General features: G+C 38.2%; 1 protein-coding gene across 3 annotated transcripts in view; it reads right to left on the bottom strand.

Moving 5' to 3' along the window:
* Nucleotides 1–671: 671 nt before the first annotated feature.
* The window catches only part of herc4 (HECT and RLD domain containing E3 ubiquitin protein ligase 4), a 67,230-nt gene continuing 41,252 nt past the window's right edge, over nt 672–26,649 (bottom strand). For all 3 annotated transcript variants that reach the window (XM_017722813.2, XM_017722814.2, XM_017722815.2), the window contains 11 exons: nt 24,473–24,645; nt 23,163–23,282; nt 17,050–17,148; nt 15,899–16,072; nt 14,862–15,005; nt 14,588–14,754; nt 14,397–14,463; nt 7,895–7,977; nt 3,653–3,836; nt 1,468–1,570; nt 672–1,337 (listed from right to left, as the gene is read on the bottom strand). In XM_017722813.2, coding sequence (XP_017578302.1) covers nt 1,129–1,337; nt 1,468–1,570; nt 3,653–3,836; nt 7,895–7,977; nt 14,397–14,463; nt 14,588–14,754; nt 14,862–15,005; nt 15,899–16,072; nt 17,050–17,148; nt 23,163–23,282; nt 24,473–24,645 — 1,523 coding nt within the window. In that variant the 3' untranslated portion in view covers nt 672–1,128. The remainder of the gene's footprint in view (nt 1,338–1,467; nt 1,571–3,652; nt 3,837–7,894; nt 7,978–14,396; nt 14,464–14,587; nt 14,755–14,861; nt 15,006–15,898; nt 16,073–17,049; nt 17,149–23,162; nt 23,283–24,472; nt 24,646–26,649) is intronic.

The following is a 26,649-nucleotide window of genomic DNA, read 5'->3' as shown; positions in this document are numbered from 1 at the left end:
AACAGTTCTGTAGTTGGATCAAGGAAATGCCATTTTATTTTCATTCATCATCTCATCAAAGACTATTACTTTTATATCAATACCAAATAATTTCTCAATCTTCTGGAGAATGGTAGCAGTGCTACTTACATATCCTGCTTTTGACCTTGACTCCAAAGAGCTGTGAAGTTACTGCCTAATTTCAGACTTTAGCTGTCCAAGATTTTCCAAAATCTCTCACGGCAAAGCCCATACTTGTATAAAACCATTTGAGGACGTTTTTACGCTCATCTCAGTACAGAGACTATGCAAATTTTATATAGATAAATAATTTGTGCTGTAACTAGGGGTGAACTTAACAGTTTGCCTTCCAAAAGGCTTCTAATGTGACAGCAATTCTGCAAAATTAGACTAGACTAAAATTTTACACAGTGATATGAAAGACAGAAGAAGTACTTTGCTGTAGTTATTATTAATAGTTGGCAAATCAGTTATTAAGTTTGGGTGATACAGGTGTCAACAAATGAAATGACCATTTAGAACTCTGCTTGAAGATATAAATCTAATGCAGAGAAAACACAAAACTGTGCAGTTTCTTCCGGAATTTATTTGCTAGGCTGATGGCACAGAACTGTAGAAGCCAGATGTTGAAACTCCCTTCTATTGAAATTATTATAGACAAATAACCAAAATCTCAAAAAGCTGTTTATTTGTTAAGACATTGCTCCAAAGAATCAAACACTCTATCAGTAATCACATCAAAGCTGCAAGTGTAAATGTGAAAAGGCTTATTTTATTCAGTAACCGTAATTATTTATCTATCAAATCAATAAACAAACTATTTCCATAATATATAAAGAAATCAGTCTCATACCATATCAGGCAGAGAATATTTAGAGGTCAGTAAAAAGCCAATTTATTTATAGATTTTTACCTTAGCACAAAAATATGCTAATTTTCCCCTCTTTATCTGATGCTACCAAGGAGTATGTAGTTCTCCTCTTTTTTTCAAGGTATCACCAAAAACCTAAGGACTGAATAAAATACAGAAACATTAATCACTGCTCTTTAGTGCTGCAAATTAGCAGACCCTCATAGCTAGAAGTCCCAAATAATAATTTATAGTCTGAAGACTCCAGCAGACTTTTCTCAGGCAAGGTTGAAACCCTGGTTGTGTTCAATGGCCTGGAGAAGTTTTTCCCGAAGGATTTCACGTCTGCTGTACTTGGGCAGGTCCAGGAGATTGAAGCAGGTGTGAGCCACTGGAAGATAGTGCTCTCCACCTCCAGTGGGCTGGATGACCAACCCAAGACTCTTCATTCCCAGAATAGGGATTCGATCGCTGCCTGTAAGGAACACTGTACACCAACCAACAACAACAACAACAACAACAACAACAACAACAAACAGACGTGAAATGCAACAATCAAAAATGTATTTAAATAAAATGGTTTCTAAATGAAGATACAGGAAACTGTTCATATTTACGCAGGAATTGCTTCTTCTTCTCCAGAGGTAACTCATGGAAAACTTCCCAGAATAATTTGATGGTGGGATGTTCAGCCCAGTATTCACCCTTGTACTCAGCACTCTGAGGAAAATAAAAAAAATCCTGGTTAGTAGGGGCTTACTGATCTATCAAAATATCGTGTGATATTAAGATTAGATGAAAATGGCTATATCGGTGGAATTTCTGTTAATAAAGCATCAATTACAGGTAGCTTATCTCATATGAATATCGTACCTGTCTTAATCCACCTTATTCTTACACCCCATGATGCTTTGAGTGACTTAAGGATATAACTTCTGACAAAGTTTGAACAGATGTGTTAAATGTTAACAACATCCTAACATGAAATATACGTGGTCCTAAATAAAAATCTACATAATCATTATTGGAAGGATGCTTGAATGCTTTTAATGCTCAGTTTTAATTAATCTGGCACAGAAACCTAAACCTGAATGAAAGGAACCCTTTTAGTCAGACGATTCTTTTAAGAGCCAAGGCAAATTACTTAAGGGATAGTTATTTCATTTCAACTTTTTAATTTCTTGTACACTTTCAAAAACTGTAAAGCAATGGCATTACATAGCAATGTGTAATGGCCATGGTTTTCGGTGATGACAACTGAGCGTTCTAATCAGTAAGCAGTCCTATGTTTATACCTGTGATGTTTGTTTTTGCCATTCTTTCACTTTGACTCAAGTGTAGTGACAGCAGTATGTTGTCCCAGAATGTTTAAGGAACATTTTATGAGACATAAAATGATTGATAAAACTGATAAAATAATAATAAGGTAATTGATAAAAGTATGCACACTTTTTCAACTGGCTATAGGGTATATTTGGGTATTTTTTTGGGGGGCGACAGATTTTTATTTGGGTGACAGATTTGAACTGCAGATAGGCCAGTTTAGCACCTGGACTCTTAATACAAAGCCATACTGTTGTAATACACGCAAAATGTGGTTTGGCATTGTCTTGCTGAAATAAGCAAGGCCTTCCTTGAAAAAGACGTCATCTGGATGGCAAAATGTATCTTGCCAAAAATGTATATTATCGTTCAGCATTTATGTGCCTTCACAGATGTACCAATCTCCCCTGACGGTGCACTAATGCACGCTTATACCATCATGAATACTGGCTTTTGAAATATGCACTTATAACTAGCTAAGTGGTCTTTAGCCTGGAGGATAGTGTCTAAGATTTCCAAAAAGAAATTCAAATGTTGAATTAATCGGACCACAGAACACATTTACACTTCCCCTCAAGGCATTTTACATGACCTTGGGCCCAGAAAAGGCAGTGGCGTTTCTGGATCCTGTTTATATATGCTTTCTTCTTTGCATTTAAGAGTTTTAATTAGCATTTGTGGATGCAGCACCGAACTGCTTTCATAGACAGTGATTTTCAGAAGAGTTCTTGAGCCCATGCAGTGATTTCCACTACACAATCATGTCTGTTTTTAATGCAGTGCTGTCTGAAGGCCCAAAGATCACAGCCAGCAAACACGGGTTTTCAGCCTTGTCCCTTTGATACAGAGATTTCTCCAGAATCTCTCAATCTTTTACTGTTACCATAGATGACGGAAGCAAAAATGATTTGCTATTTTATATTTAGAAATGTTATTCTTGAATTGTTGCACTAATCAGTCTTTTATAGAGTGGTGAATTCCTCCTCTTTAATTCTGAAAGACTCAGCCTCTCTAGGATGCTCATTTTATACCCAATGATGTTTTTTGGAATGTGTTGCTAGCATCAAATTCAAAATGAGCATATTTTTAAAAAAAAAACAGTAAAATTTTTCGGAAAGGAGTTGTAATTGGAAATTGTAAAAATACATGAAATGCATCCAAATGCAAACTAACATAAGTGTCTCCAAGACTAAAACAGGAAACCAATGGAACTTGGGCTGCTTTTTGCACTGACGTTTAAAAAAAAAAGATCAGATTTATGATTCACTAGGCTTTTTCTAGTATTATCTAGATTGTATTATCATACAATCAACATCATACCCCACAAAAGCTTTTGGCAATAGTTGGCCAGACGATCAATGACAGCTTTTTTACAAACACACACACACACACAATTTTTTTTTATTATATGACAGATCTTGCCTGTCATCAATCATTCTCCAAGGTTTCAGAATTTTGATGTGATTTACTGTTCCTTACCTTTTCTAGCTCCTTCCAGTCATAGTTTGTGTTCCCTATTACCATTGCCTGTAGTTCATTTGGCTGAAAAAGCTCTAGAACCTTTCCTCCACATACTTTATGAAATCCACTATAAAAGGCGTTGAAAAGTGGGGCCACAGATGTGTTGAAGATGTAGTCAATGTAAGCATCTACAAAGTCTTGCCTAAAGAGAAAATTATGTAACAATTTTAACTGAAACAATGGTGTTATGCAATTTTAATAACTCTGTAAACTTAATATGATTTCAAGTATGGCACTAATATCAAACCCTTTTCGGCCAATGTATTTATATACAGATGATAAATGGAGTAATTGTTTATCACTTAAATTATAAATGCAAGCTTGTACATTTACTTGTAATTAACCTCTTATGACAAGTCTGAGCTTCTATGACAAAACAGTACTTGGATAACAGCTAGTCCCACAATGTTTAGAATTTAAGTCATTATATAACACGTTAAAATCAGCATTCCATTATGAATAATGAATTATATACAATTATATAGGCAAACATGTACCAATCAATTATACACTGCTCAAAAAAATAAAGGGAACACTTAAACAACACAATATAACTCCAAGTAAATCAAACCTCTGTGAAATCAAACTGTCCACTTAGGAAGCAACACTGATTGACAATTAATTTCACATGCTGTTGTGCAAATGGAATAGACAACAGGTGGAAATCATTGGCAATTAGCAAGACACACTCAATAAAGGAGTGGTTCTGCAGGTGGGGACCACAGACCACTTCTCAGTACCTACGCTTTCTGGCTGATGTTTTGGTCACTTTTGAATGTTGGTGGTGCTTTCACACTTGTGGTAGCATGAGACGGACTCTACAACCCACACAAGTGGTTCAGGTAGTGAAGCTCGTCCAGGATGGCACATCAATGCGAGCGGTGGCAAGAAGGTTTGCTGCGTCTGTCAGCATAGTGTCCAGAGGCTGGAGGCACTACCAGGAGACAGGCCAGTACACCAGGAGACGTGGAGGAGGCTGTAGGAGGGCAACAACCCAGCAGCAGGACCGCTACCTCCGCCTTTGTGCAAGGAGGAACAGGAGGAGCACAGCCAGAGCCCTGCAAAATGACCTCCAGCAGGCCACAAATGTGCATGTGTCTGCACAAACGGTCAGAAACCGACTCCATGAGGATATGGTATGAGGGCCCGACGTCCACAGATGGGGGTTGTGCTCACACCAGGATTGGCAAATTCGCCACTGGCTCTTCACAGATGAAAGCAGGTTCACACTGAGCACATGTGACAGATGTGGAAAGTGATCTGCTGCCTGCAACATCCTTCAGCATGACCGATTTGGCAGTGGGTCAGTAATGGTGTGTCAGCATACATTTCTTTGGAGGGCCGCACAGCCTTCCATGTGCTCACCAGAGGTAGCCTGACTGCCATTAGGTACCGAGATGAGATCCTCAGACCCCTTGTGAGACCATATGCTGGTGCGGTTGGCCCTTGGTTCCTCCTAATGCAGGACAATGCTAGACCTCATGTGGCTGGAGTGTGTCAGCAGTTCCTGCAAGTTGAAGGCATTGAAGCTATGGACTGGCCCGCCCGTTCCCCAGACCTGAATCCGATTGAGCACATCTGGGACATCATGTCTCGCTCCATCCACCAACGCCACATTGCGCCACAGATTGTCCAGGAGTTGGAGGATACTTTAGTCCAGGTCTGGGAGGAGATCCCTCAGGAGACCATCCGCCACCTGATCAGGAGCATGCGTTGTAGGGAGGTCATACAGGCACGTGGGGGCCACACACAATAGCCTCATTTTGACTTGTTTTAAGGACATTACATCAAAGTTGGATCAGCCTGTAGTGTGTTTTTCCACTTTTTTTTTTTTTATTTTGTGTCCGACTCCAAATCCAGGCCTCCATTGGTTAATAAATTTGACTTCCATTGATGATTTTTGTGTGATTTTGTTGTCAATTCAATTCAAATTCAATGAGGATATTTAATTCATTCAGATCTAGGATGTGTTATTTGAGTGTTCCCTTTTTTTGAGCAGTGTATTATATATATATGTGTGTGTGTGTGTGTGTGTGTGTGTGTGTGTGTGTGTGTATATATATATATATATATACACACACACACACACACATACATACATATATGTCTGTGTGTATACACACACACACACACACACACACACACTATATATATATATATATATATATATATATATATATATATATATATATATATATATATATATATATATATATATATATATATATATACACATACATACACACACACACACACACACACACACACACACACACACACACACAGTGGGGTAAAAAAGTATTTAGTCAGCCACTGATTGTGCAAGTTTTCCTACTTAGAAAGATGAGAGAGTTCTGTAATTTTCATCATAGGTACACTTCAACTATGAGAGACAATGTAAGAAAAAAAAATCCAGGAAATCACATTGTAGGATTTTTAAAGAATTTATTTGTAAATTATGGTGGAAAATAATTATTTGGTCACCCACAAACAAGCAAGATTTCTGGCTCTCACAGACCTGTAACTTCTTCTTTAAGAAGCTCTTCTGTCCTCCACTCGTTACCTGTATTAATGGCACCTGTTTGACCTCGTTATCTTTATAAAAGACACCTGTCCACAGCCTCAAACAGTCAGACTCCAAACTTAACCATGGCCAAGAACAAAGAGCTGTCAAAGGACACCAGGAAGAAAATTGTAGACCTGCACCAGGCTGGGAAGAGTGAATCTACAATAGGCAAGCAGGTTGGTGTGAATAAATCAACTGTGGGAGCAATTGTAAGAAAATGGAAGACATACAAGACCACTGATAATCTCCCTCGATCTGGGGTCCACGCAAGATCTCATCCCATGGGGTCAAAATGATCATGAGAACGGTGAGCAAAAATCCCAGAACTACACGGAGGGACCTGATGAATGACCTGCAGAGAGCTCAGACCAAAGTAACAAAGGCTACCCTCAGTAACACACTACACCAAGAGGGACTCAAATCCTGCAGTGCCAGGCATGTCCCCCTGCTTAAGCCAGTACATGTCCAGGCCCATCTGAAGTTTGCCAGAGAGCATATGAATGATCCAGAAGAGGATTGGGAGAATATCATGTGGTCAGATGAAACCAAAATAGAACTTTTTGGTAAAAACTCAACTCGTCGTTTTTGGAGGAAGAAGAATGCTGAGTTGCATCCCAAGAACACCATACCTACTGTGAAGCATGGGGGTGGAAACATCATGCTTTGGGGCTGTTTTTCTGCAAAGGGGACAGGACGACTGATCCGTGGTAAGAGAAGAATGAACGGGGCCATGTATCGTGAGATTTTAAGCCAAACCCTCCTTCCGTCAGTGACAGCACTGAAGATGGACGTGACTGGGTCTTCCAGCATGACAATGATTCCAAACTCGGGCAAGGAGTGGCTCCGTAAAAAGCATTTCAAGGTCCTGGAGTGGCCTAGCCAGTCTCCAGACCACAACCCCATAGAAAATTTGTGGAGGGAGTTGAAAGTCCTTGTTGCCCAGCCACAGCCCCAAAACATCACTGCTCTAGAGGAGATCTGCATGGAGGAATGGGCCAAAATACAGGCTACAGTGTGTGCAAACCTTGTGAAGACTTACAGGAAACATTTGACCTCTGTCATTGCCAACAAAGGTTATGTTACAAAGTATTGAGTTGAACATTTGTTATTGACCAAATACTTATTTTCCACCATAATTTACAAATACATTCTTTAAAAATTGTACAATATGATTTGGATTTTTTTTTGTCATATTGTCTCTCATAGTCGAAGTCTACCTATGATGAAAATTACAGACCTTCTAAGTAGGAGAACTTTTTGTATTATATATATATATATATATATATATATATATATATATATATATATATATATATATATATAAATAAATAAATAATACAAACACACACACACACACACACACACACACACACAACCTAATGATTGTTTACAGCATTGTGCTAATGATAAATCATTGTGAAATATTCATAGATTCACATACTTATAAATGCTTTGCAAGCTATTTTAAATTATTACCACAGTCTTGACTGATGTGTGAATTTCATCTATTCAACATTCATCTGAAGCACTGAATCAGAGCCAAATGTGTCAGATCAACAAGAGGGCAAATCTCTATAAGCAGTTCTATAGTGAGAGTGAACACCTTAGTGCTGAAACATGAAACAACAGCAAACCTGTTTTGATTGTTTACGCTGATGTCCATTCCATTAGGAATCAGCTCCAAAACCTCAGTAGCGCCAAAATTTTCCACTGTAATCTGAAATGAGAATATAAGCAAAAAATCAGCATATGAAATCTTCAAATATGCACTGTATAACTATGAAATAAAATATGTTCAAAGCCCAAACCAAGACAAAACAGGAAAACACATTTACAAAGTCACCACAAAGTAATCTATTCCTGATGACAATAGCTCATATTCTTAAATGAAACTTAATTTGGATAAATTTTCGATCTGTTGTCTGAACTGATGAAAGACTTATCAATTCCAAAGTGCTGATGAATAAAACATTTTTACGCTTGGCATTCCAAATGAATTTAGTTATTATAGTTGACAGCACACATGGTTTGATTTTAGAACACAAGTGCCTTCATAATTAAAAATAAATAAATAAATAACATTTTCCACAGAATCTGACAGCTGAACTTGCTCAACTTTTCAAAGGAATTTAATTAATAAACTAGACAATACACCAAGTTGTAACATCTGAGCATAGCTTTTTTTGTTCATAGACTCATACCTCTTTCACATCCAGCATTTCAGTTCACTTAACTATTCACCATTAACTTGGGAATTCACAGCAAACACCCGGCTGCACTACATAAAATAGTTTTTTTTTGCTGTAACTTTACGTTTTAGCGTTCTCGTGAGGTAGAACAGTAACTTCACATATTGGCCTGATTTTATAAATACACAAGAACACAAGTGTGCCTTCATACTTAAAAATTCATTTTCCACAGCTTGACTTGCTCGACTTTCCAAAGGAACGTAGTTGCTGCAGCAGACAGCACACTGTTTTGTTAAAGCTCAGAATCTCAGATCTCTTCCATGTCCACCATTTCTATTTCTTAGAATACACAATACTACATTATTTACATTTTCAAATGGCAGACAGACATAACATATTGTACCTAAATGCACAATCATATCCAACAATTCAGCATACAGTAGTTTAGCCCCACCTACTCACGAATGACGCACAATACAGGACAGCCAGTCAGAACAGATCCCATTTACACTGATCAGGCATAACATTATGAGCACCTCCTTGTTTCTACGCTCATTGTCTATTTTATCAGCTCTGCTTACTGTATAGGTGCACTTTATAGTTCTACAGTTACAGAGTGTAGTCCATTTGTTTCTCTGCATACTTTGTTAGCTCCCTTTTACCCTGTTCTTCATTGGTCAGAACCCCCATGGACCTCACAGAACAGGTACAATTTGGGTAGTGGATCATTCTCAGCACTGCAGTGCTACTGGAGTTTTAAACACCTCAGTGTCACCGCTGGACTGAGAACAGTCCACCAAACAAAAATATCCAGCGAACAGCATCCTGTGACCACTGATGAAGGACTAGAGGAAGACCAACACAAGCTGTGCACTTGTAAAAAAGTGGTTTAGCATATTACCATAACACACACATTGTGCATGCATGCAGATGTTATTAGGAGGACACTGTTCTCCATTAGTAAGCTACCAAAGATTATCAGTAATTTTAATCCTGTACAAATTCACAGTGTCAGTGACTTTTGTCGTGACAAAAAGAAGTGGGATGTAACAAAAGTACAAAAGTCTCTTCACAACTTTATGTACCCAGAGTACAACAAACTGGCTTTATCTATCAAACTGGCGGTTCTCTTGTTCAGATAGAAGAGTGTTATGGGGTAAGCCACTTGTCAGGCACAAAAGGTGGACTCACAAAAGGTGCAGAAGAGTACAGACTCAAGAGCATGGAAAAGAAGACACACACGTCTGCACCAAGCAAGACTCAAACTCACTACCTCACAAGCTATCATGGCAATGCTGTTAAGAGCTCAGCCCTAATTACCCCTTAGTGGTACCTTGCCTCTACCATGAGGCTGGGACATTACACATTCATTTTAAATTAGCGCCAAGTCCCAAAAATGTGGAGGTGCATGACCACACGCCACAACCGTGCACAGATTTGGAGACACTGCAATTGGCACCTTTGCCCTACTAGCTTGACTCACAGTGAAGAAGCTGGTCCTGTAGATCTTGGTGACAGGAGCAACAGCAGTGTGTCTTTCCTCTCACATTTGGCTTGTTAATTCATCTTCTCCAGTGTTCAAATGTCAAAATATCATCCATAACACACACATCCTGATTGTTACAATTTAGCTAGTTCAGATTCATATTAACAACACATTAGTTAAGATAGTATATGTGCAGATATGTTAGTCTCTGTTTTTTTGTTATATTGTGATCTCAACTTTTCAGTGCTTCAAATGCAATGAGAAGACGAACCACATGAGGAGGGGTGAAGGGAAATTCCAAGACCTTTTCAGCACATAGAATTATTTTCTGTGACTTTTTCAGACCTGGAAAACCAAAGTTCTATATTCTATGATTTTCATGACCATCCAAACCCTGGGGTTAGAAATCATCTCTCCGACAGAAAGCAATCTGTGGCCCTGGGACAAAGTACTGAGAGGGTCCCTTAAAGCTTAATCCTTAGACCAGGAGTATTTAATATTTATATCATTGCCACCTCTGTTGTCAATTGCAAGGATATTTATATGCCAGTGACATCATCTTGTACTGCTCGGTTGATTATATTGGTACTATATTGATACAAACTGCAGCATTAATTTAATGTCCTACAACTGGCTTTTTATAATCATAAACTAGGCTTAAATGTTAAGAAATCTGAATTTATGCTCCATCTAAAGCCTCTAATATTGATTTTAACACTTAAAATCACAACCCTGAAGGGACCGGACATTAAAAGAGTCAGTGAATACAAATATATCTTATGCGGATATGGGCAGATGGCAAATTTACTTTTACTTTTAAACACCATGTTAGCAACTTGGCCTCCTGGATCAAAACAAAATGTTTTCCCTATGCACACAAAGATAAACATTGCTGAAGCAACACTACTGTCTATTTCGGATTATGCTAATGTATAAGGATATGCAGGCTCTACACTACTTTTCTCAAGATTTTTTTTTTTTTTACTGGCGACCCCTACATTCCCTATTGCTACGGACTATATTAAAAGGTTGGCTGGTGATCTCTGGCTGTGCATAGAGAGACATACTGGCTTCTTTTTATCTATAAAAGCACTTACTGGCCATATGCAATGGTACATCACAAAAATGCTCAGTGTAAACACTGCATTTGATCAGACTCATTTCATTGACTGGATTACCCTTCAGGTGCTTTTTCTGAACTGGGAAAATGTCCTTTTCGCTGCAGTGCACCATGCTTGTCAGGGTGTGACCAAAAGCAAAGGAGCACAACAAGGAGTCAATTTGAACATTTATTACCCCTTACAGGGACACAAGGTTCTGGCAAGGCAAAAACCACCTTTTTTTCCCAAAACAGGGAAACATGGCCACTTTTAACAACATGGGTGAAACCATAAACAATCCACAAGGTACCTTCTCCACCAACAGTAACTAACAGATTACATTTAGCTTAATAACGCTGTTTCCCATTTCATAGCACATTCCCAACACACAAAATAATATTTCAATATTAGGTATAAAAACAGTAATTTTACACATTATTCACATAGCTCTCTAAGTACTTCTGGTTTACCCCCTAGAAAGGTTCCAGATAGTCTAGTCCACATTTCCCAGAATTCCAAGCATGTCTATAAAGACATGCTCCCTCTTAAGTACCACCCACTGACCCACGCTGCAGATATGGTTCCTGGGGAACAAACAAAGAAGGTGGCAAAACACATCCGGTGAGCTCAATAAAGTGTTAAAACTGTTCCAACCCATGGTCTGACTCTTCTTGCTAGTGTGCACTCCTAGCATAGAAAAGTATACATTTTAACGATGTTAAATTAGCAACCATTAGCACAAGATATGAGCAGTGTTAGAAATGTTACAAAGAATCAGAGAGCTATATACATAGTATAAATAACGGTGTATTTCTATACTTATGTGGAGCACATTAAGCTACATTTACAAACTGCATTAAACTACATGAAATCCCCAGCACACTCCAATACCCAACACACACAACCCATGTTGATGTTACATGTGGGGACCTTAGTGGGCCATCACAATGCTGTTCACATGCGGGTGTCATGTGAACATTTTAAACTTTTAGACTCTAACCAGCCTGAAATTGTTTTATCTGATATTAGTTTACTTTAAATACGATTTTGATATGTTGCTATGTCCCTTTTATTATCCTTTTTATTGTGTTGTCAAAAAAAAAAAAAAAGTAATTTTCTTCTTATTTTTATGCCAAGTTCAAAATGTAAACATTTTCTCATGCCACAGTGGTTGACATAGAACCACAAAACTTTGTATGATCACAGACCCTATACCTGAATATAAAAGTGTGCTTGTGCTTTTGTAAATTAATCTGGTGTACAATTTTTGTGCCGCTGATGTTTAACAACAGATTTTTTTACGCATAGGAAATGAATGCCGGAATGTTTGAAACATTCAAATCTAACTAGAAAGGAAAAATTTATGAACAAACTACTTTGTTCAGTTTTTTGTGTTAAAACAAAATAGTAGAAAGCTATTGACGGTTGTTAAAGTGTTGATAAAATCTTGCTAGGCGGTTGCTACAGTTTCCACGTGCTACTATAAATTCAGTGCCACCTTATATGTAATCATAAATTAAATTCACTGACACCTTAAATTCACAGCCATCTTCAATTTAGTGCCACATTAAATTCACTGCAATCTTAAATTTACTACTAATTTAAATGCAATTCAATCTTAAATTTAGTGCCACCTTAAATGTACTGATACCTGAAATTCACTGCCACTGTAAATTCAGTGCTACCTTAAATGCAATTCCTCTTTAAATGTAGTGCCACCTTAAATGCAGTGCTACCTTAAATGTATTATTTGTGCTGTTATTGTTAGGCTGTCTGTGTGTGAGTCTGTGTGCACTGTGTATGAGTGTCTGTGTGAGAGATGTGCATTGTGACAACAATTCTGGCAGTCAGATTTGAACGTCCCAAACATTCCGCCATTCATTTACTATGGGGGGAAAATAATTTTACGAAAAACATACGTCGTATCGCTCAGAAAATCACAAGCAATCTAATCGAGTATAGGTCCTATGATTCTGCAAAGTTTCATGGGTGTAGCGTTTTATTTTTAAGCACAGAACAGCAATAATAAGTTTACAAAGAAGCGCAAGCTGACTTTTTTAAGCCAACTTAACTACCAAAAGTAATGTCACAATCTCTCAAAAGGCACTCATATACAGTACATACAGACAGTAGCAGTAGATTTAAGGCACCAGTGGACAGCTACCAACACCTTAGCAACAACTCAGGACACCATAGCAATCAACTCTAGCAACACCATAGCAACCTCCTTGCAACATCTTGGGTCGAACAGCAACCACATATCTAAGCAACATTTTAGCAAATATCAACATTATTCCACTATTTTTATGCTTTTTCAAGTCAACTTAAAGTTTGTTCATAAACTTTACCTTGTTTATTTTATTTTTTCCATTTACTTCTTTTTCATTGATTTCTTTTACTTTTTAGGTGCACATTGTTTTACATATTTATTCATAAAAATCCATTCATTAGATTTTATCGTTGTTTGAACAGTTATTTAAGTTATTACATTGTCGCACTTAATTGTTTAGTCTGATTTGACAGATTTTATTTGCATTTTATATGTTTTTACAACACATTTTTTCAATCCCTGATTACCATATTGGCCTGACTACTTTAAATGAGGTTCTCCCTCAGTGTACTCCAAGTTAAATAAAGAATGGCTGATTGAAAAATGCAAATAATTTGTTAAATCCACAAGATAGCGTTCTATTTTCTGGTAAGATTTCTGTGGGGTCACTGTTAGGAAATTTGTTCAGAGAAGAATTGGAAACACCACTTTAATATACCAATAAGGCAAAAATTATAATGCTTGAAAAATGTTTAATACGCATTGGCACTTTCCAAATAAAAATATCAGCAGGGTAAGGGTGTGTATTTTATTAAGTTGATTTGTGTACTATACTAGTGAGTTCCACTTACAATAAAATTACTTCAATAGCTATAAAAGCTATATCATACAAAGGTATTACATTAAATGTTTATGAATACACTGCCTGATTCTTGAGATATTAAGATATTCAGATAAGCTTACAGCCTAAAGTACTTCAAATAAACCTGCAGTGGGATGACTAAAGCAAACTTCATTACATAAAACAAAAGCAAGAAATCACAATGTATTGTTATGTCATACAAGTTATGTATATCTTAAAACATTTCAAGACATCTTTTTAAATTCTGATTAATTTTCTTTTTTTGCTTGTGTTTCTGCTTTTATTTAAATCAATCCACTGATTATTGAAAATTGAACTAAAACTGATCAAAACGAACTGATTACTTGAAACTTTTTCAAAAGGATTAGGTGCAGTCTGATACATACACACATTAACCTTTACTTATAGTAGTTACTGTGTACTATAATGTGTTGTATAACTATTCTTACTGTGAAGTTCAAGCAGAATGCATCCTCAACGTCATCTTCAGTGTAGTCTAGCAATTGTTGTAGACTTCTATCACCAATATAGAAACAGACAAAAGTTATACCATACTGTTCAAAGTCTAGAATCTGGAGTAAAATTTGAAGGGAAAAAAAAAAAAAAAAAAAAAAAAAAATCAGGACTCATAGATGCTGACCTGCCAATATCAGGCATGAGCTCCTTTACGTCCTCCAATGTGGGTTTTTTCTTTAGGAGCTTCTTGTACAAGGCCAAAGGAAAGTGCAGTTCCACTATAGTCAGGTTATAAATTGCCAATCCACAAATGACTCCAATGAGGTGGAATAAGTCAACATCTTCAAATGTCTGTAACCAAGTTGACAAACCTGATCAAGACTATGTACAAACCTCACAAAATATTTTTTTCTATTAAGATTTTAATTTTATGTTCAAACTGTGAGCCAAATATTTACCTTGTCTGCAAACCAGATGAGCCTGGACTCCTCATAGTACCTAAACATGCCATATTTGGGGTCCAGCAGTTCTTTCATGATGAGGAGGAAGAATTCTTTCCGTACTCCTCCAGCATCCACAGCCTCCTCTCCAACAAAGATCACCTCAGAGCAGCACAAAAATGAGTTTTGTCCCACACGATAGTCATTCAAAAATTAACATCTGCAGATGTGTACATACTGCCTCCCCATCAGAAATTATTCCATTACAAAAATGTCAACAAGTAGCTTTGTTGGACACATTTATAACAACCATTAGAATATAATTCATATACAAAATATAATAACATCAGACCACATAAACATGATTAAACACTTTGAATCTGTTTAAAATATAGCATCATTTTGATTTTTTTTTTGCACAGTGTGCAGAATTCCAGAAGACACATGTATGGTTAGCTTTAAGATTTTAATAAAATGGATATATTTGTATATTTGTGCCATGTGGGCCCACCACCCGCAAGGTCCAGCATGGCGGAGTGGTGCAGTGCCATATTGGCAGTGGGAGATCTAGGTGGCCTAGGTCCCTGCAGCAGAAACTAGCTCTTGGTACATGGAATGTAACCTCACTGCGGGGGAAGGAGCCAGAACTTGTGCAGGAGGTTGAGAGGTACCAACTAGATATAGTTGGGCTCACCTCCACCCACAGTGTCGGCTCTGGAACCAAACTCCTGGATAGGGGTTAGTCTCTCTCCTACTCAGGGGTTGATATATACTCAGGATATATTTGTGTTAAAGGCATTGCTGTGGACATGTTGTACACATTGGTCCTATTACTCCCACAGTAAAGAAATGTGGCTCTGTAAGTTTGTCTACAATACACCATTTCATGTGAAACCACTCTGAATGACTTTCTTCATACATTAACATTTGAATTATGAAGAAATTTTGAAAAATCAGTGGCATTCCCCATTTAAGACTAATGGCTAGTACATCACAGAGAACTAATAAGGAAACATTAAAGCTCCTAACCTAAAACAAGACAATGCTATCAATACCTTTAGAGGCTTCTTATAATCAACATTTTTGGACTTCCTTAGGACCTCCATGGTGTCACCAACAACATTTTCTCTTCGCACGATGAGAATGAGGCAGGGGTTAACTGACTCCGCTGCCCCTCCAGACAGGAATAAAGAGCTGAAGTTCTGTCTTTGTGCCTGATCCACAGCCATCTGATCAGAAAAGAGACAAATCTGTAATTCAGTCTTCAAATGAAGTCTTTCAACACTATTATTATTTGTTTTATTTTTTTAATAGTTTAATTTGTAGAAAACAATTGTATAACAATTATAACAATAGGAAAGTATAGTTATAACAATAGGAACCATTAATTTTACCACTGAAAGTAAAGTTGTAGATGTGGTGGACAGCTTTTGCATACACATCAGTTATTAACAACATAGGATCCAGCAGTCAAGAAATACAACACAAATTATCACACTGCAGAACAAGGATTAATGATCTTCAAATGTAATGACATCTTTACAAACAGAGATCATAATTGTCCAGGTAATGGAAAGCTAGACAGGATGAAAAGAAACAGACAAAGGATCCTTGACCAAGATCAAGCCTCATGTGTCAAAGCCCAGATAACCAAACTGAAGCTCTCTTATTGTGCAGATATGAGAAGAAAAGACAATTATGTTTTGAACAGTTGAAGGTAAAAGTGGAAGAAAAGAGAATGGTAACCAATTACATAGATGGATACAATCAACAGAATCATGGACAAGCCATTAAAAAGTCAAAAATCAAAAACAGAAGACAGGACATTCTGGAAAAACAATATCCCAGATGCAGAATTGATTTGATGGCATTTAATAACAATAATAACAATTCTTACATTCTTACATAACAATACAACAACAGCAAACTCCAACACTCCACCCCCTTTACTTAAAATAAATACATAAATAGAAAGAAAGAAATAAAGAAAGTTGGGACACTTATTGCAAAACCAGAGATCTCCAGAGCTACTCCTATGAATCCAAAACCCAAAACAAAATAATAAAAAAGAAAATCTGCTTTTATGTTTCTCACAGATACAAACATATAAATGATAATCTTGAAAAGCAATAAATAAACAAAGCAAATTGTTTTCAGACTTTTCAGCACTGCAGGTGGTTTATTGGGTCCAGGACTCAGCACTCACCTGCATCTGGATAACAGCATCAGTCTGGAGCAGTGTGGTCTTTGCCTGGGCATCAAATATAAATGGGTATTTGCACAGAATGACCTGAGAATCGATGACCTGTCCAAGTAAAAAGATAACAATATATGAAGTACAGCCACAAGCAGCAAACTGTGGGATCAAGCACGCTTCAACACAATAAACCCTTATCCAGGTTTAGCCAACTAGGTGTAATAAGGCCAAATGCAATTTGGGCCTTATGTACAAAGAGATGATTAAACATGCAAGGAAGTTGGAGGCCTTCATCTGCCATAATTATTGAGCAGTGATCTTTAAACATGATGTATGTTTCGTTTTGTATGTAATAAGCTATTGAGTTTTGTTGAACATGCAAAAGATTGTCAATTTAGACCTTAAAAGTACATGACTAATAGCAAAATTTCTGTCACAGTTGTATTTGCTAAGTGGATTGGTACTCCATGTTTACCCCTTTGATATGCATGCTTTTGCTCCATGCACGCATGAGAGGCACATTTGGCATAGAGGAGCAAAGTGAAAGTGGATTAGCTATGTTATGATTATTGATCAGAGAACTTCAACAAAGATGTTTACCCAGTTTTGTTCAGACTGACCTGTTGTCCTTGGTATAATAAGCGACAGTCTTACTTTCAAGTAATTTAAGCTAACAATATCATGGCTGCAATGAGTAAAAATATTTATTTATATATTTACTTTTTATATTTTCCCTAGAGAGGCTGGCCACAGTGTGTTTCTAGGTCAATTTCAAAAGTTTTGATCAAACCCAAAGAACAGTTCAAAAAGTGACTGCTTGATTGGATGTACAATTGCTAAGAAACTGTTTACAATGTATGGTGCCCTCAATTGATGTATGCACACAAAAATTGATAGAATACCTCAGAATCTACTACTGAATAAGCCTATAAAGTTTTAAAATATTTGGATAAAGGATTGTCCAGTTATAGTATTTTTAAATAATTATGAAGTTAATTAGCATATGGTAGCCATACTGTGCAGAAAAGTCAACATAGTTACATGAGGTTTGAGTGAAAACCCTAGGGTTTCAACAGTAGATTTCGCATATTATACAAATATATGAAAAATCTTAGAGGCAGAGCAAAAAGATCTAAATAGCAAATTTGGTTTGACCCAAGGAATCAGGAAACAAATTGTCTCTAAAACGCTTGGTTTTGGAGTTGGCCTGCACAACCGCACCCCTTTTAGGCCGACTGGGCTCATGTAGTGTAGTGAAGGTGCAGGAGGGACTACTACCTATTGTGTTTTCAGAAAAAAAAAAAAAATAGAAATGGAAGATTTTAGGAATATGTATTCTGTAGCAGTGGTTCTCAATCTAGTCATCCAGGTCTACCAATTTTTTTTTTGTTCTATCCCTATTTGCTGAAATTTGGGGGAAAAAAAATGTGGACTATCTGGGTGGCCCTGAGGACCTGTTTGAGAACCACTGCTCTGTACAAACCAAAAGCTCAGGGTATAATAAGAGAGCATTATGTTATAAACTACATAATAAATCAAGTAAAGAAAGTACACATCTTTGGGTTGGAAGATACATTAATGCTGATCTAACCACCACTATTTAGATGCTTCCTTTTTTATTAGTCTCAGTAAGTTATTTTCCAGGTTTAGTTGGAATCATAAGAGACCCAGAACTTTGCAAATTTGCAAATTTATTGAAACCAAGAGACAGAGGAGCAGCTGGCATACCTAATTTTCAGATATACTACCAGGCTGCTCAGATAAAGAATATGCTCACTTGGTATAATGATAGGATGATGATCTTTGTAGTTAAATATTGAGTCTGCTCTTTGCTCACCTTTATCAATTAAGTTCCTACCATTTATACAGGATTTCTGCAGGCTACAGTGCCTCTCAAGAGAGCTTTGTGGTCTCCAAAACACTCTTAGCCTGGAGAGATGTTTAGTCATATCTTAAAATTCCCCCACATCTTTCATTGTTATCTACAATTGCTTATAATCCTGACCCCCCCCCCATCAGTTCTTGAATATAGGACTCCCTAAATGGAGTTATTCCAGATTCATCCAAATATCTCATTTATTTTCAGACATTTTGAAATCTTTCTCATAGATCTGAGAGCAATTTGGTCTTTTAAAATCAGAATTTTTTTAAATACTAGCAAATTTAACATTTTCTCAAATCCTTGCAAGATGGAGGTAAACTGAGAATAGAGTTGACTGAGATAGAGGAGATTCTTGTGGCCTGAAAGGACTTGCCTGATGTATATACATCTTCTCTACTTTGTTAGAGGGGTATGTGGGAGTGAGACTTGGACATGAACATGAATGACGATAATTGGAAATTGATTTGCGAAGGTCTAAAGCATAGAATATGCTTGAGATCTTTTCATGAAATAAGTTATTAATAAGATCTATGTCAATTCACCTTCATAAGATCACTTTAGATTGCTCAAATCTTTGCTTTAAATCTAAAAGGGAAAGAGGTACATATATGCACTGTTTTTGGTGATGTAACAAGATACAATTTTATTGTAAGGAGATTCCATGTGGGCCCACCACCCGCAAGGTCCAGCATGGGGGGAGCGGTGCAGTGCCATATTGGCAGTGGTAGATTGCGGGGAGGCCCTAGGTGGCCTAGGCCCCTGCAGCAGGAACTAGCTCTTGGTACATGGAATGTAACCTCACTGGGGGGGAAGGAGCTGGAACTTGTGCAGGAGGTTGAGAGGTACCAACTAGATATTGTTGGGCTCACCTCCACCCACAGTGTCGGCTCTGGAACCAAACTCCTGGATAAGGGTTGGTCTCCTACTCAGGGGTTGCACAGGGTGAGAGGCGCTGGGCGGGTGTGGGGATACTCACAATTCCCCGGCTGGTGACCATGCAGTTTGTCCCGGTGGACGAGAGGGTTGCCTCAATGCGAATTAAAATTGCAGAGAGGCAAAGAGGAATTCGGCCTTCTTGGAGCGAGTGGGCAGGGTTCTGGAAAGGGTCCCGCCTACAGACTCCATAGTCCTACTGGGAGACTTCAATGCTCACGTTGGCAATGACTGGGAGACCTGGAGAGGCGTGATTGGGAAGAACGGCCTGCCCGATCTAAACCCGAATGGTGAATTGTTATTGGACTTCTGTGCCAGGCATGGATTGTCCATAACGAACACCAAGTTTGAACACAAGGATGTTCATAAGTGTACACGGTACCAGAGCTCCTTGGGTCAAAGGTCAATGATCGACTTTGTTGTCGTTTCATCTGACTTGGGATCATATGTTCTGGACACTAGGGTGAAGAGAGGTGCTGAGCTGTCAACTGATCACCATCTGGTGGTGAGTTGGATCAGATGGCAGGGAAGACTGATGGCCAGATCCGGGAGGCCCAAGCAATTAGTGAGGGTGTGCTGGGAACGACTTTCGGAGGCCCCTGTTCGGAATGATTTCAACTCCCACCTCCAGGAGAGCTTTTCTCACGTCCCGGAGGAGGTAGGGGACATGGCGTCTGAATGGACCCTGTTCAAAACCTCCATTGTGGAAGCTGCCAGGCGTAGCTGTGGCCAAAAGCTTGTGGGTGCCTGTCGGGACGGTAACCCAAAACCTCCTGGTGGACACTGGTGGTGAGTGATGCCGTCAAACTGAAGAAAGAGGCCTTTAGGGACTGGTTGGCCCAAAGGACTCCCGATTCAGCAGATAGGTACCGACAGGCTAAAAAGGTGGCAGCTGCAACGGTGGCAGAAGCAAAATCCATGGGAGCATGGGAGGAGTTTGGCGAGGCCTTGGAAAAAGACTTTCATTAGGCCTCAAAGAGGTTCTGGACAACTGTCCGGCAACTCAGGAGGGGTCTGGGTGGCTACGCCCAAGCTGTATTTGGCAAGGGTGGAGAAACTCTGACTTCGAATGAGGATATTGTCGGTCGGTGGAAGGAGCACTTTGAGGTACTTCTTAATCCGGGAGACGTGCCTCCCTCACGGGAGTCAGAGCCAGAGGCTTCTGGGGTGTCAAGTTCCATTTCCCTGGTGGAGGTCACTGAGGTAGTTGGTAAGCTCCTCAGTGGCAAGGCACTGGGGATGGATGAGATTCGTCCAGAAATGCTTAAAGCTCTGGATATTGTGGGGCTGTCATGGCTAACACGCCTCTGCAATATTGCATGGACCTCGGGAACAGTACCCTAGGACTGGCAGACGTCCTAGGTGGTCCCTATTTTTAAAAAGGGGGACCGGAGGGTGTGTGCCAATTATCGGGGTATCACACTGCTCAGCTTTCCTGGGAAAGTCTATGCAAAGGTGGTGGAAAGGAGACCCATAGTTGAACCTCAGATTAAGGAGGAACAATGTAGATTCCGTCCCGGCCATGGAACAATGGATCAGCTTTTCACACTCTCACAGATTGTTGAGGGGGAATGGGAGTTTGCCAACCCAGTCTACATGTCTTTTGTGGACTTGGAGAAGGCTTATGACCGTGTTCCTCAAGATATCTTGTGGGAGGTCCTCCGGGAGTATGGGGTGCCGGGGCTACTACTCCGGGCTATCCAATCTCTGTGGAGTGAGAGCTGTGTCTGTATACTCGGCATTAAGTCAGACTCTTTCAGTGTTAGCGTTGAACTCCGCCAGGGTTGTGCTCTGTCTCCACTCTTGTTCGTGATATTCATGGACAGAGTGTCAGGGCATAGCTGGGGTCAGGAGGGCATTACGTGTCTCTGCTATTTGCAGATGATGTTCTTTTGGTGGAATCACGTGGATGCCTCCAGCGCTCGCTGGAGCGGTTTGCAGCTGAGTGTGAAGCAGTTGGTATGCGGATCAGCATCTTCAAGTCTGAGTCCATGGATTTGGCCCAGAAAAGGATGGCATGCCCACTCTAGGTAAGGGGAAAAGACCTGCCCCAGGTGGAGGAGTTTAAGTATCTTGGGGTCTTGTTCACAAGTGACGGGAAGAGGGATCGTGAGATCGGCCGTAGGCTGGGACAGGCGGCAGCAGTAATGCGGTCACTGTACTGGACTGTAGCGGTGAAGAGGGAGTTGAGCCAAAAGGCGAAGCTCTCTGTTTACCGGTCGATCTACATCCCAAACCTCACCTATGGTTATGAGCTGTGGGTAATGACCGAAAGAACGAGATCGCGAATACAAGCGGCAGAAATGAGCTTTCTTCGTCGGGTGGCGGGTGTGATAGAGTGAGGAGCTCGTTCATCAGGAGCTCAGAGTAGAGCTGCTACTCCTCCGCATTGAGAGGAGCCAGCTGAGGTGGTTTGGGCATCTGATACGGATGCCCCCTGGACACCTCCCGGTGGGGGTGTTCCAGGCACGGCCTACTGGGACAAGACCCCGGGGTCGACCTAGGACCTGCTATAGGGATTATGGCTCCAAGTTGGCCTGGGAGTGGCTTGGGGTCCCCGGCAATGAGCTGGAGGAAGTTGCGGGGGACAGGGTCATCTGGGATTCTCTGCTCTCCCAACTGCTACCGCGACCCTGTCTGGACTAGCGGTCAACGATGATGGATGGACGGATGGTAGGAGATTCACCATGAAGGCTTGCCTTGTCTTCTTTCCTGCTTTGTTACTATGCTACTTTGATATGAAATCTCTACTTGACAATGAAATAAAGCATATGTTTTTTATAATAGTACATTTGGCCAAGTATTTTACTTTCATGGTCAACTCCTCAAGTTCCATCTGTTGATTTCTGGTTGTCCCAGGTTACACCGGTGCTTCAATTAGAGCAAGTGACATAAAGCTTAAATCAGAAAATGTCTAAGTTCTGGCAAATATGGCAGTGTTCATATCTTCACTTGAGGCATGGTCCAAAACAGTCATTTTCTTCCTATTTTTTTACCCATGTTAACCATGAGTATGTATGTCCTTAAGTAACTGTACCTATGAACCTTATGGTATGTGCAAATAAAATCTCAATTTAAATGCTGATCTAACCATTAGTGTCTGATGGAGATATCAGAAATCTTAAGTTTTTTTTTTTCTAACAAAACATGTAAAGCATATCCAAAACCCAACCTTTGGTATGAGAATAATAGAATATAACACAATTTTACAAGTATTTATCAGCCAGTATTATCAATTATCAGAAAATTTAGCCCCTTAAAATTGGTATCAACCACAGAATTATCACAGTGATCAGGCCTTACTTACCATGGAGAACATCTGTTGCTGAATCCAAGTAACATAATCACTCCTGATGTCAACCAGCTCTTCCAGCTCATGTACATAAAATTTGTCATACTGAATGATCTGGCCACCTCGTTCATTCACCTAGAATTGCAATATGATCATTTTGAAAGGCAATGTACTAAGGTTGCTTAAAGCTGGTGTAAATAATTTCTATACACTATATGTGGAAAACAACTAAGCCATAATTTACCTCCAGGGCTAAGATTGAGTTTAACTGTTCTCTATGATAGCAGCCGTAAAAAGTAAAGAAGTAATGAAGGCCTTGGTTTACACAAAAAGTTGATTATTTCTAGGCATAGTAAAAGTGCAGCTCTGGTTGATAAAAATGGAATGTGTTCCTGTTACAAGTCTGCAGGTTTACACCATCATATTGTAGCATTTCAAACTTGCTATACTAACTATATTAATATAAACAACTGTGGATTTATATAGAACAATCAAAATGGATTTTTACGTTTTATTCAATACCTGAAGAGTTCTGTAAATAAGAAGTAAATGAAATTATAAATACTATAGTGATTATCTATTTATGTATTTTTAACTTATCTTCTTTAAAATTTAATCTTCACTTTAGAAATATGATGAATTCTGGAAGCTAATTTTATCATATCTTAATTCTCAATGTTGTACAGATTTTAAAGTTGTTTTAAAATATTCTATAGCTCTGTTCATAACTATGGTACAATTTCTTTTTTATTTCCAGTTTTCAGTGTCCTGAAGAAGTTGAACAGGACACTTGTCTGCAACAAAATAAATTAGTTTCATAGCATTAAAAACACTGATTTAAACTGTTTGTCTAAAGTACTATTTGTTTATTGTACTAAAGTTTATTTGTTCATTGTGCTCACTTTTACAACCTAAAAACTGGAATTATACTGTGCTAAGTATCAAAAATACATCACTTATCTGTTTTTATACACACAGACTTATGGAAAGGTTTGGGCGCACTGGTCAAATTACATAGCGCATTTTCTGAGTGAAATTTTATTAATGTGTTAAATACAAATTTAACACTGAGGGGGAAAAAATAAATATATACAGTGCAAACGTTATTGCACATTTAAATGTTTAGTTATTTTAATCAAACAAATAGCAATTCTGCACTACAACTTACAGAAAACGGTCATATTTAAATGCGATCTCTGTTAAGAATGCATTAACTTATTTTCATTTAGAAAATCAACAAAACATGTAATTTGATGAGGGCTGTTTAGACTTTTGCATGCAACTGTAATTGCAAACATGCAATCTGTGCCACTCACAATACTCACAGAGTGCAGGATGTCCAGAAATTTGAGGCACGTGCTAAGGAAGCAGGTAAATATCCTATGCTCAGATGGTGGAATTCCAACCTTTTGCATATGGAGCAAATAAACCACCACCTCTTTATACAGCTCCACAAGTCCTTGGAAGACTGCCGGTTCAATCTGAGACCACCAATTTCCTGTTTAGAAGAAGAAAAAAAAACCCCACCACAAACAATGAGAACTTTATCAATGATGCCTTCTTACATTTATTGATCACGGTGCAAAAAACACTGAATGTATGTTTAGTCTATGTATAGGAGGGCAAATCAAACATTTATTAAAACAAAACTTATTTTATTGAACAAACTGAACAACACAAATATTCAAAATCCAAAATGACCAGTGAACCTACATATGTCTCTTGATTAATGCATTTTAAATAAGTATTTTTGGGCCAAAACTTTTTCAAAACTACTGTAAAACAATGTCTAAAACATCAAACAATAAATTAACCATTTCATGTAGTAGCTTTCTGTGAAGGAGCATCCAGAGACATTAAATTATTCAGACACTGCATTCCCATCTCCACTACTGCAAACGATTCTCAAAGTTTACACTGAACAACTTTGTTTATATTTTAAAGATCGATTATGCAGTAAATTGGAAAAAGGAATGGTGAAATTCCCCTTTAGGTAACACACTAAACACAAAGTAGTGATCAACTCTTTGGGGGAACAACTCTCCAACTAATATTGTGATTTATATGTGACTACTTTCTATTAATTATGACCCAGGCCTGTTCTTTGGCAAGAAAACTAGCACATCAATTTTTATGACTTGAGGCTTAAACGCTGAATGTAGGTGTCCCACACTGCCAGTTTGTGCAATTTTGCCCCCTTGGAATTTTAAGGTTCATTCCAAGTGCCGTACAATTTTGTCAAACTTAAGTTATATACTCTTATTGTGTGACAAATATTATGTGATGTCTTTTTTTTTCAGTGTGCATTTTTGAATCTACAAAACAAAAAGGTTCTTTCTGCAAAGTTAAACTTCTTTCTATAAGGTTCAATCAGCGAGCCAATTAGAACTTCAAATACATACAAATTGGGTTACTTTGCCATGTCGCTGCACTGCTCAGACTATGGAAAAAAGGGGCACATTTTAAGACCTTGCTGAGGAGATATATATTCATTGTTAGCTACCACGCTAGCCAGGTAACACTAGCTTGTTAATGTTAGCATTAGTTTGGGTTTTTGTAGAAAGATCAGTACCTCTGTATTAAAATATTAATGATTATAGAATCATTGTAAAATTATATTTTAATGTAGCCTTTAGCTAGTCAGTGGAACCATACTTAACTTTTTTGTCTCTTTTTATTTTTGTGATGACCCTGATCCCTGACATGGTAAATATGTTTTCTTTTTCTCCAGGTCAGTGAGGTAGAGGTAAGAGAAAGAGAGGCAGTGGAGCCATAAGGTGGACAGTATTATAGTGTTTAGTTGAAAAAATGATATAGGATATGACAACATGATGGGTTAGAGGTATTTCATGAAATTGTGATGAAACAGTTATTAACTATTAGAGGAAACTGAGTTGTTGCATTGTTTAAAATGTTTTGCCATGACTCGACAATTGCTTATTTAATCCTTAATATTAAGAAATATTTAACAATTATAATGATTAATAATAAGTTTGTATTTTTGTCCAAGTTTATAAAACTGTGAAAAATGAAAACATGTTGCTGAAACTCTGCCTGTCTCCTTGCATTTTTTTAAAAACTAATATTGCATTAAATATTATAAATGTTAACCCTAAGGGTAATTAAATAGTGAACATCTGAAATGATGACGTCTTAATTACAATATAAACAGTAATTTCATTCATTCATCCAGACTTTTTTTTCTTTCTCCCAAAACATATTTTGGCTCATTAGGGTCACATTTCTGATATAAAACAAAACCTCACATTGCCTTTATATTGACCTGCTGGGACAGTTTATTACAGTAGCTGGTTTCTGCCTCACTGAAGAAAAATTAAACTAATGATTTCTACCTCTGCACTGTACAAAATATTTAGCTCTGACATTTATACTTAAAGAGTAATGCTTTTTTGAATAAGAAAAAGACGATTTGTCCTAAAACGAGATAAACACCATAAAAATACATTAATAAAAAATGCTATATAAAGGCATCAAATTTCAC

The sequence above is a fragment of the Pygocentrus nattereri genome, chromosome 5 (genome assembly GCF_015220715.1).
Source record: "Pygocentrus nattereri isolate fPygNat1 chromosome 5, fPygNat1.pri, whole genome shotgun sequence".
NCBI classification, from domain to species: Eukaryota; Metazoa; Chordata; class Actinopteri; order Characiformes; family Serrasalmidae; genus Pygocentrus; species Pygocentrus nattereri.
Note: the sequence above shows the minus strand (reverse complement) of the source record. Positions and strands in the feature narration are given on the sequence as shown.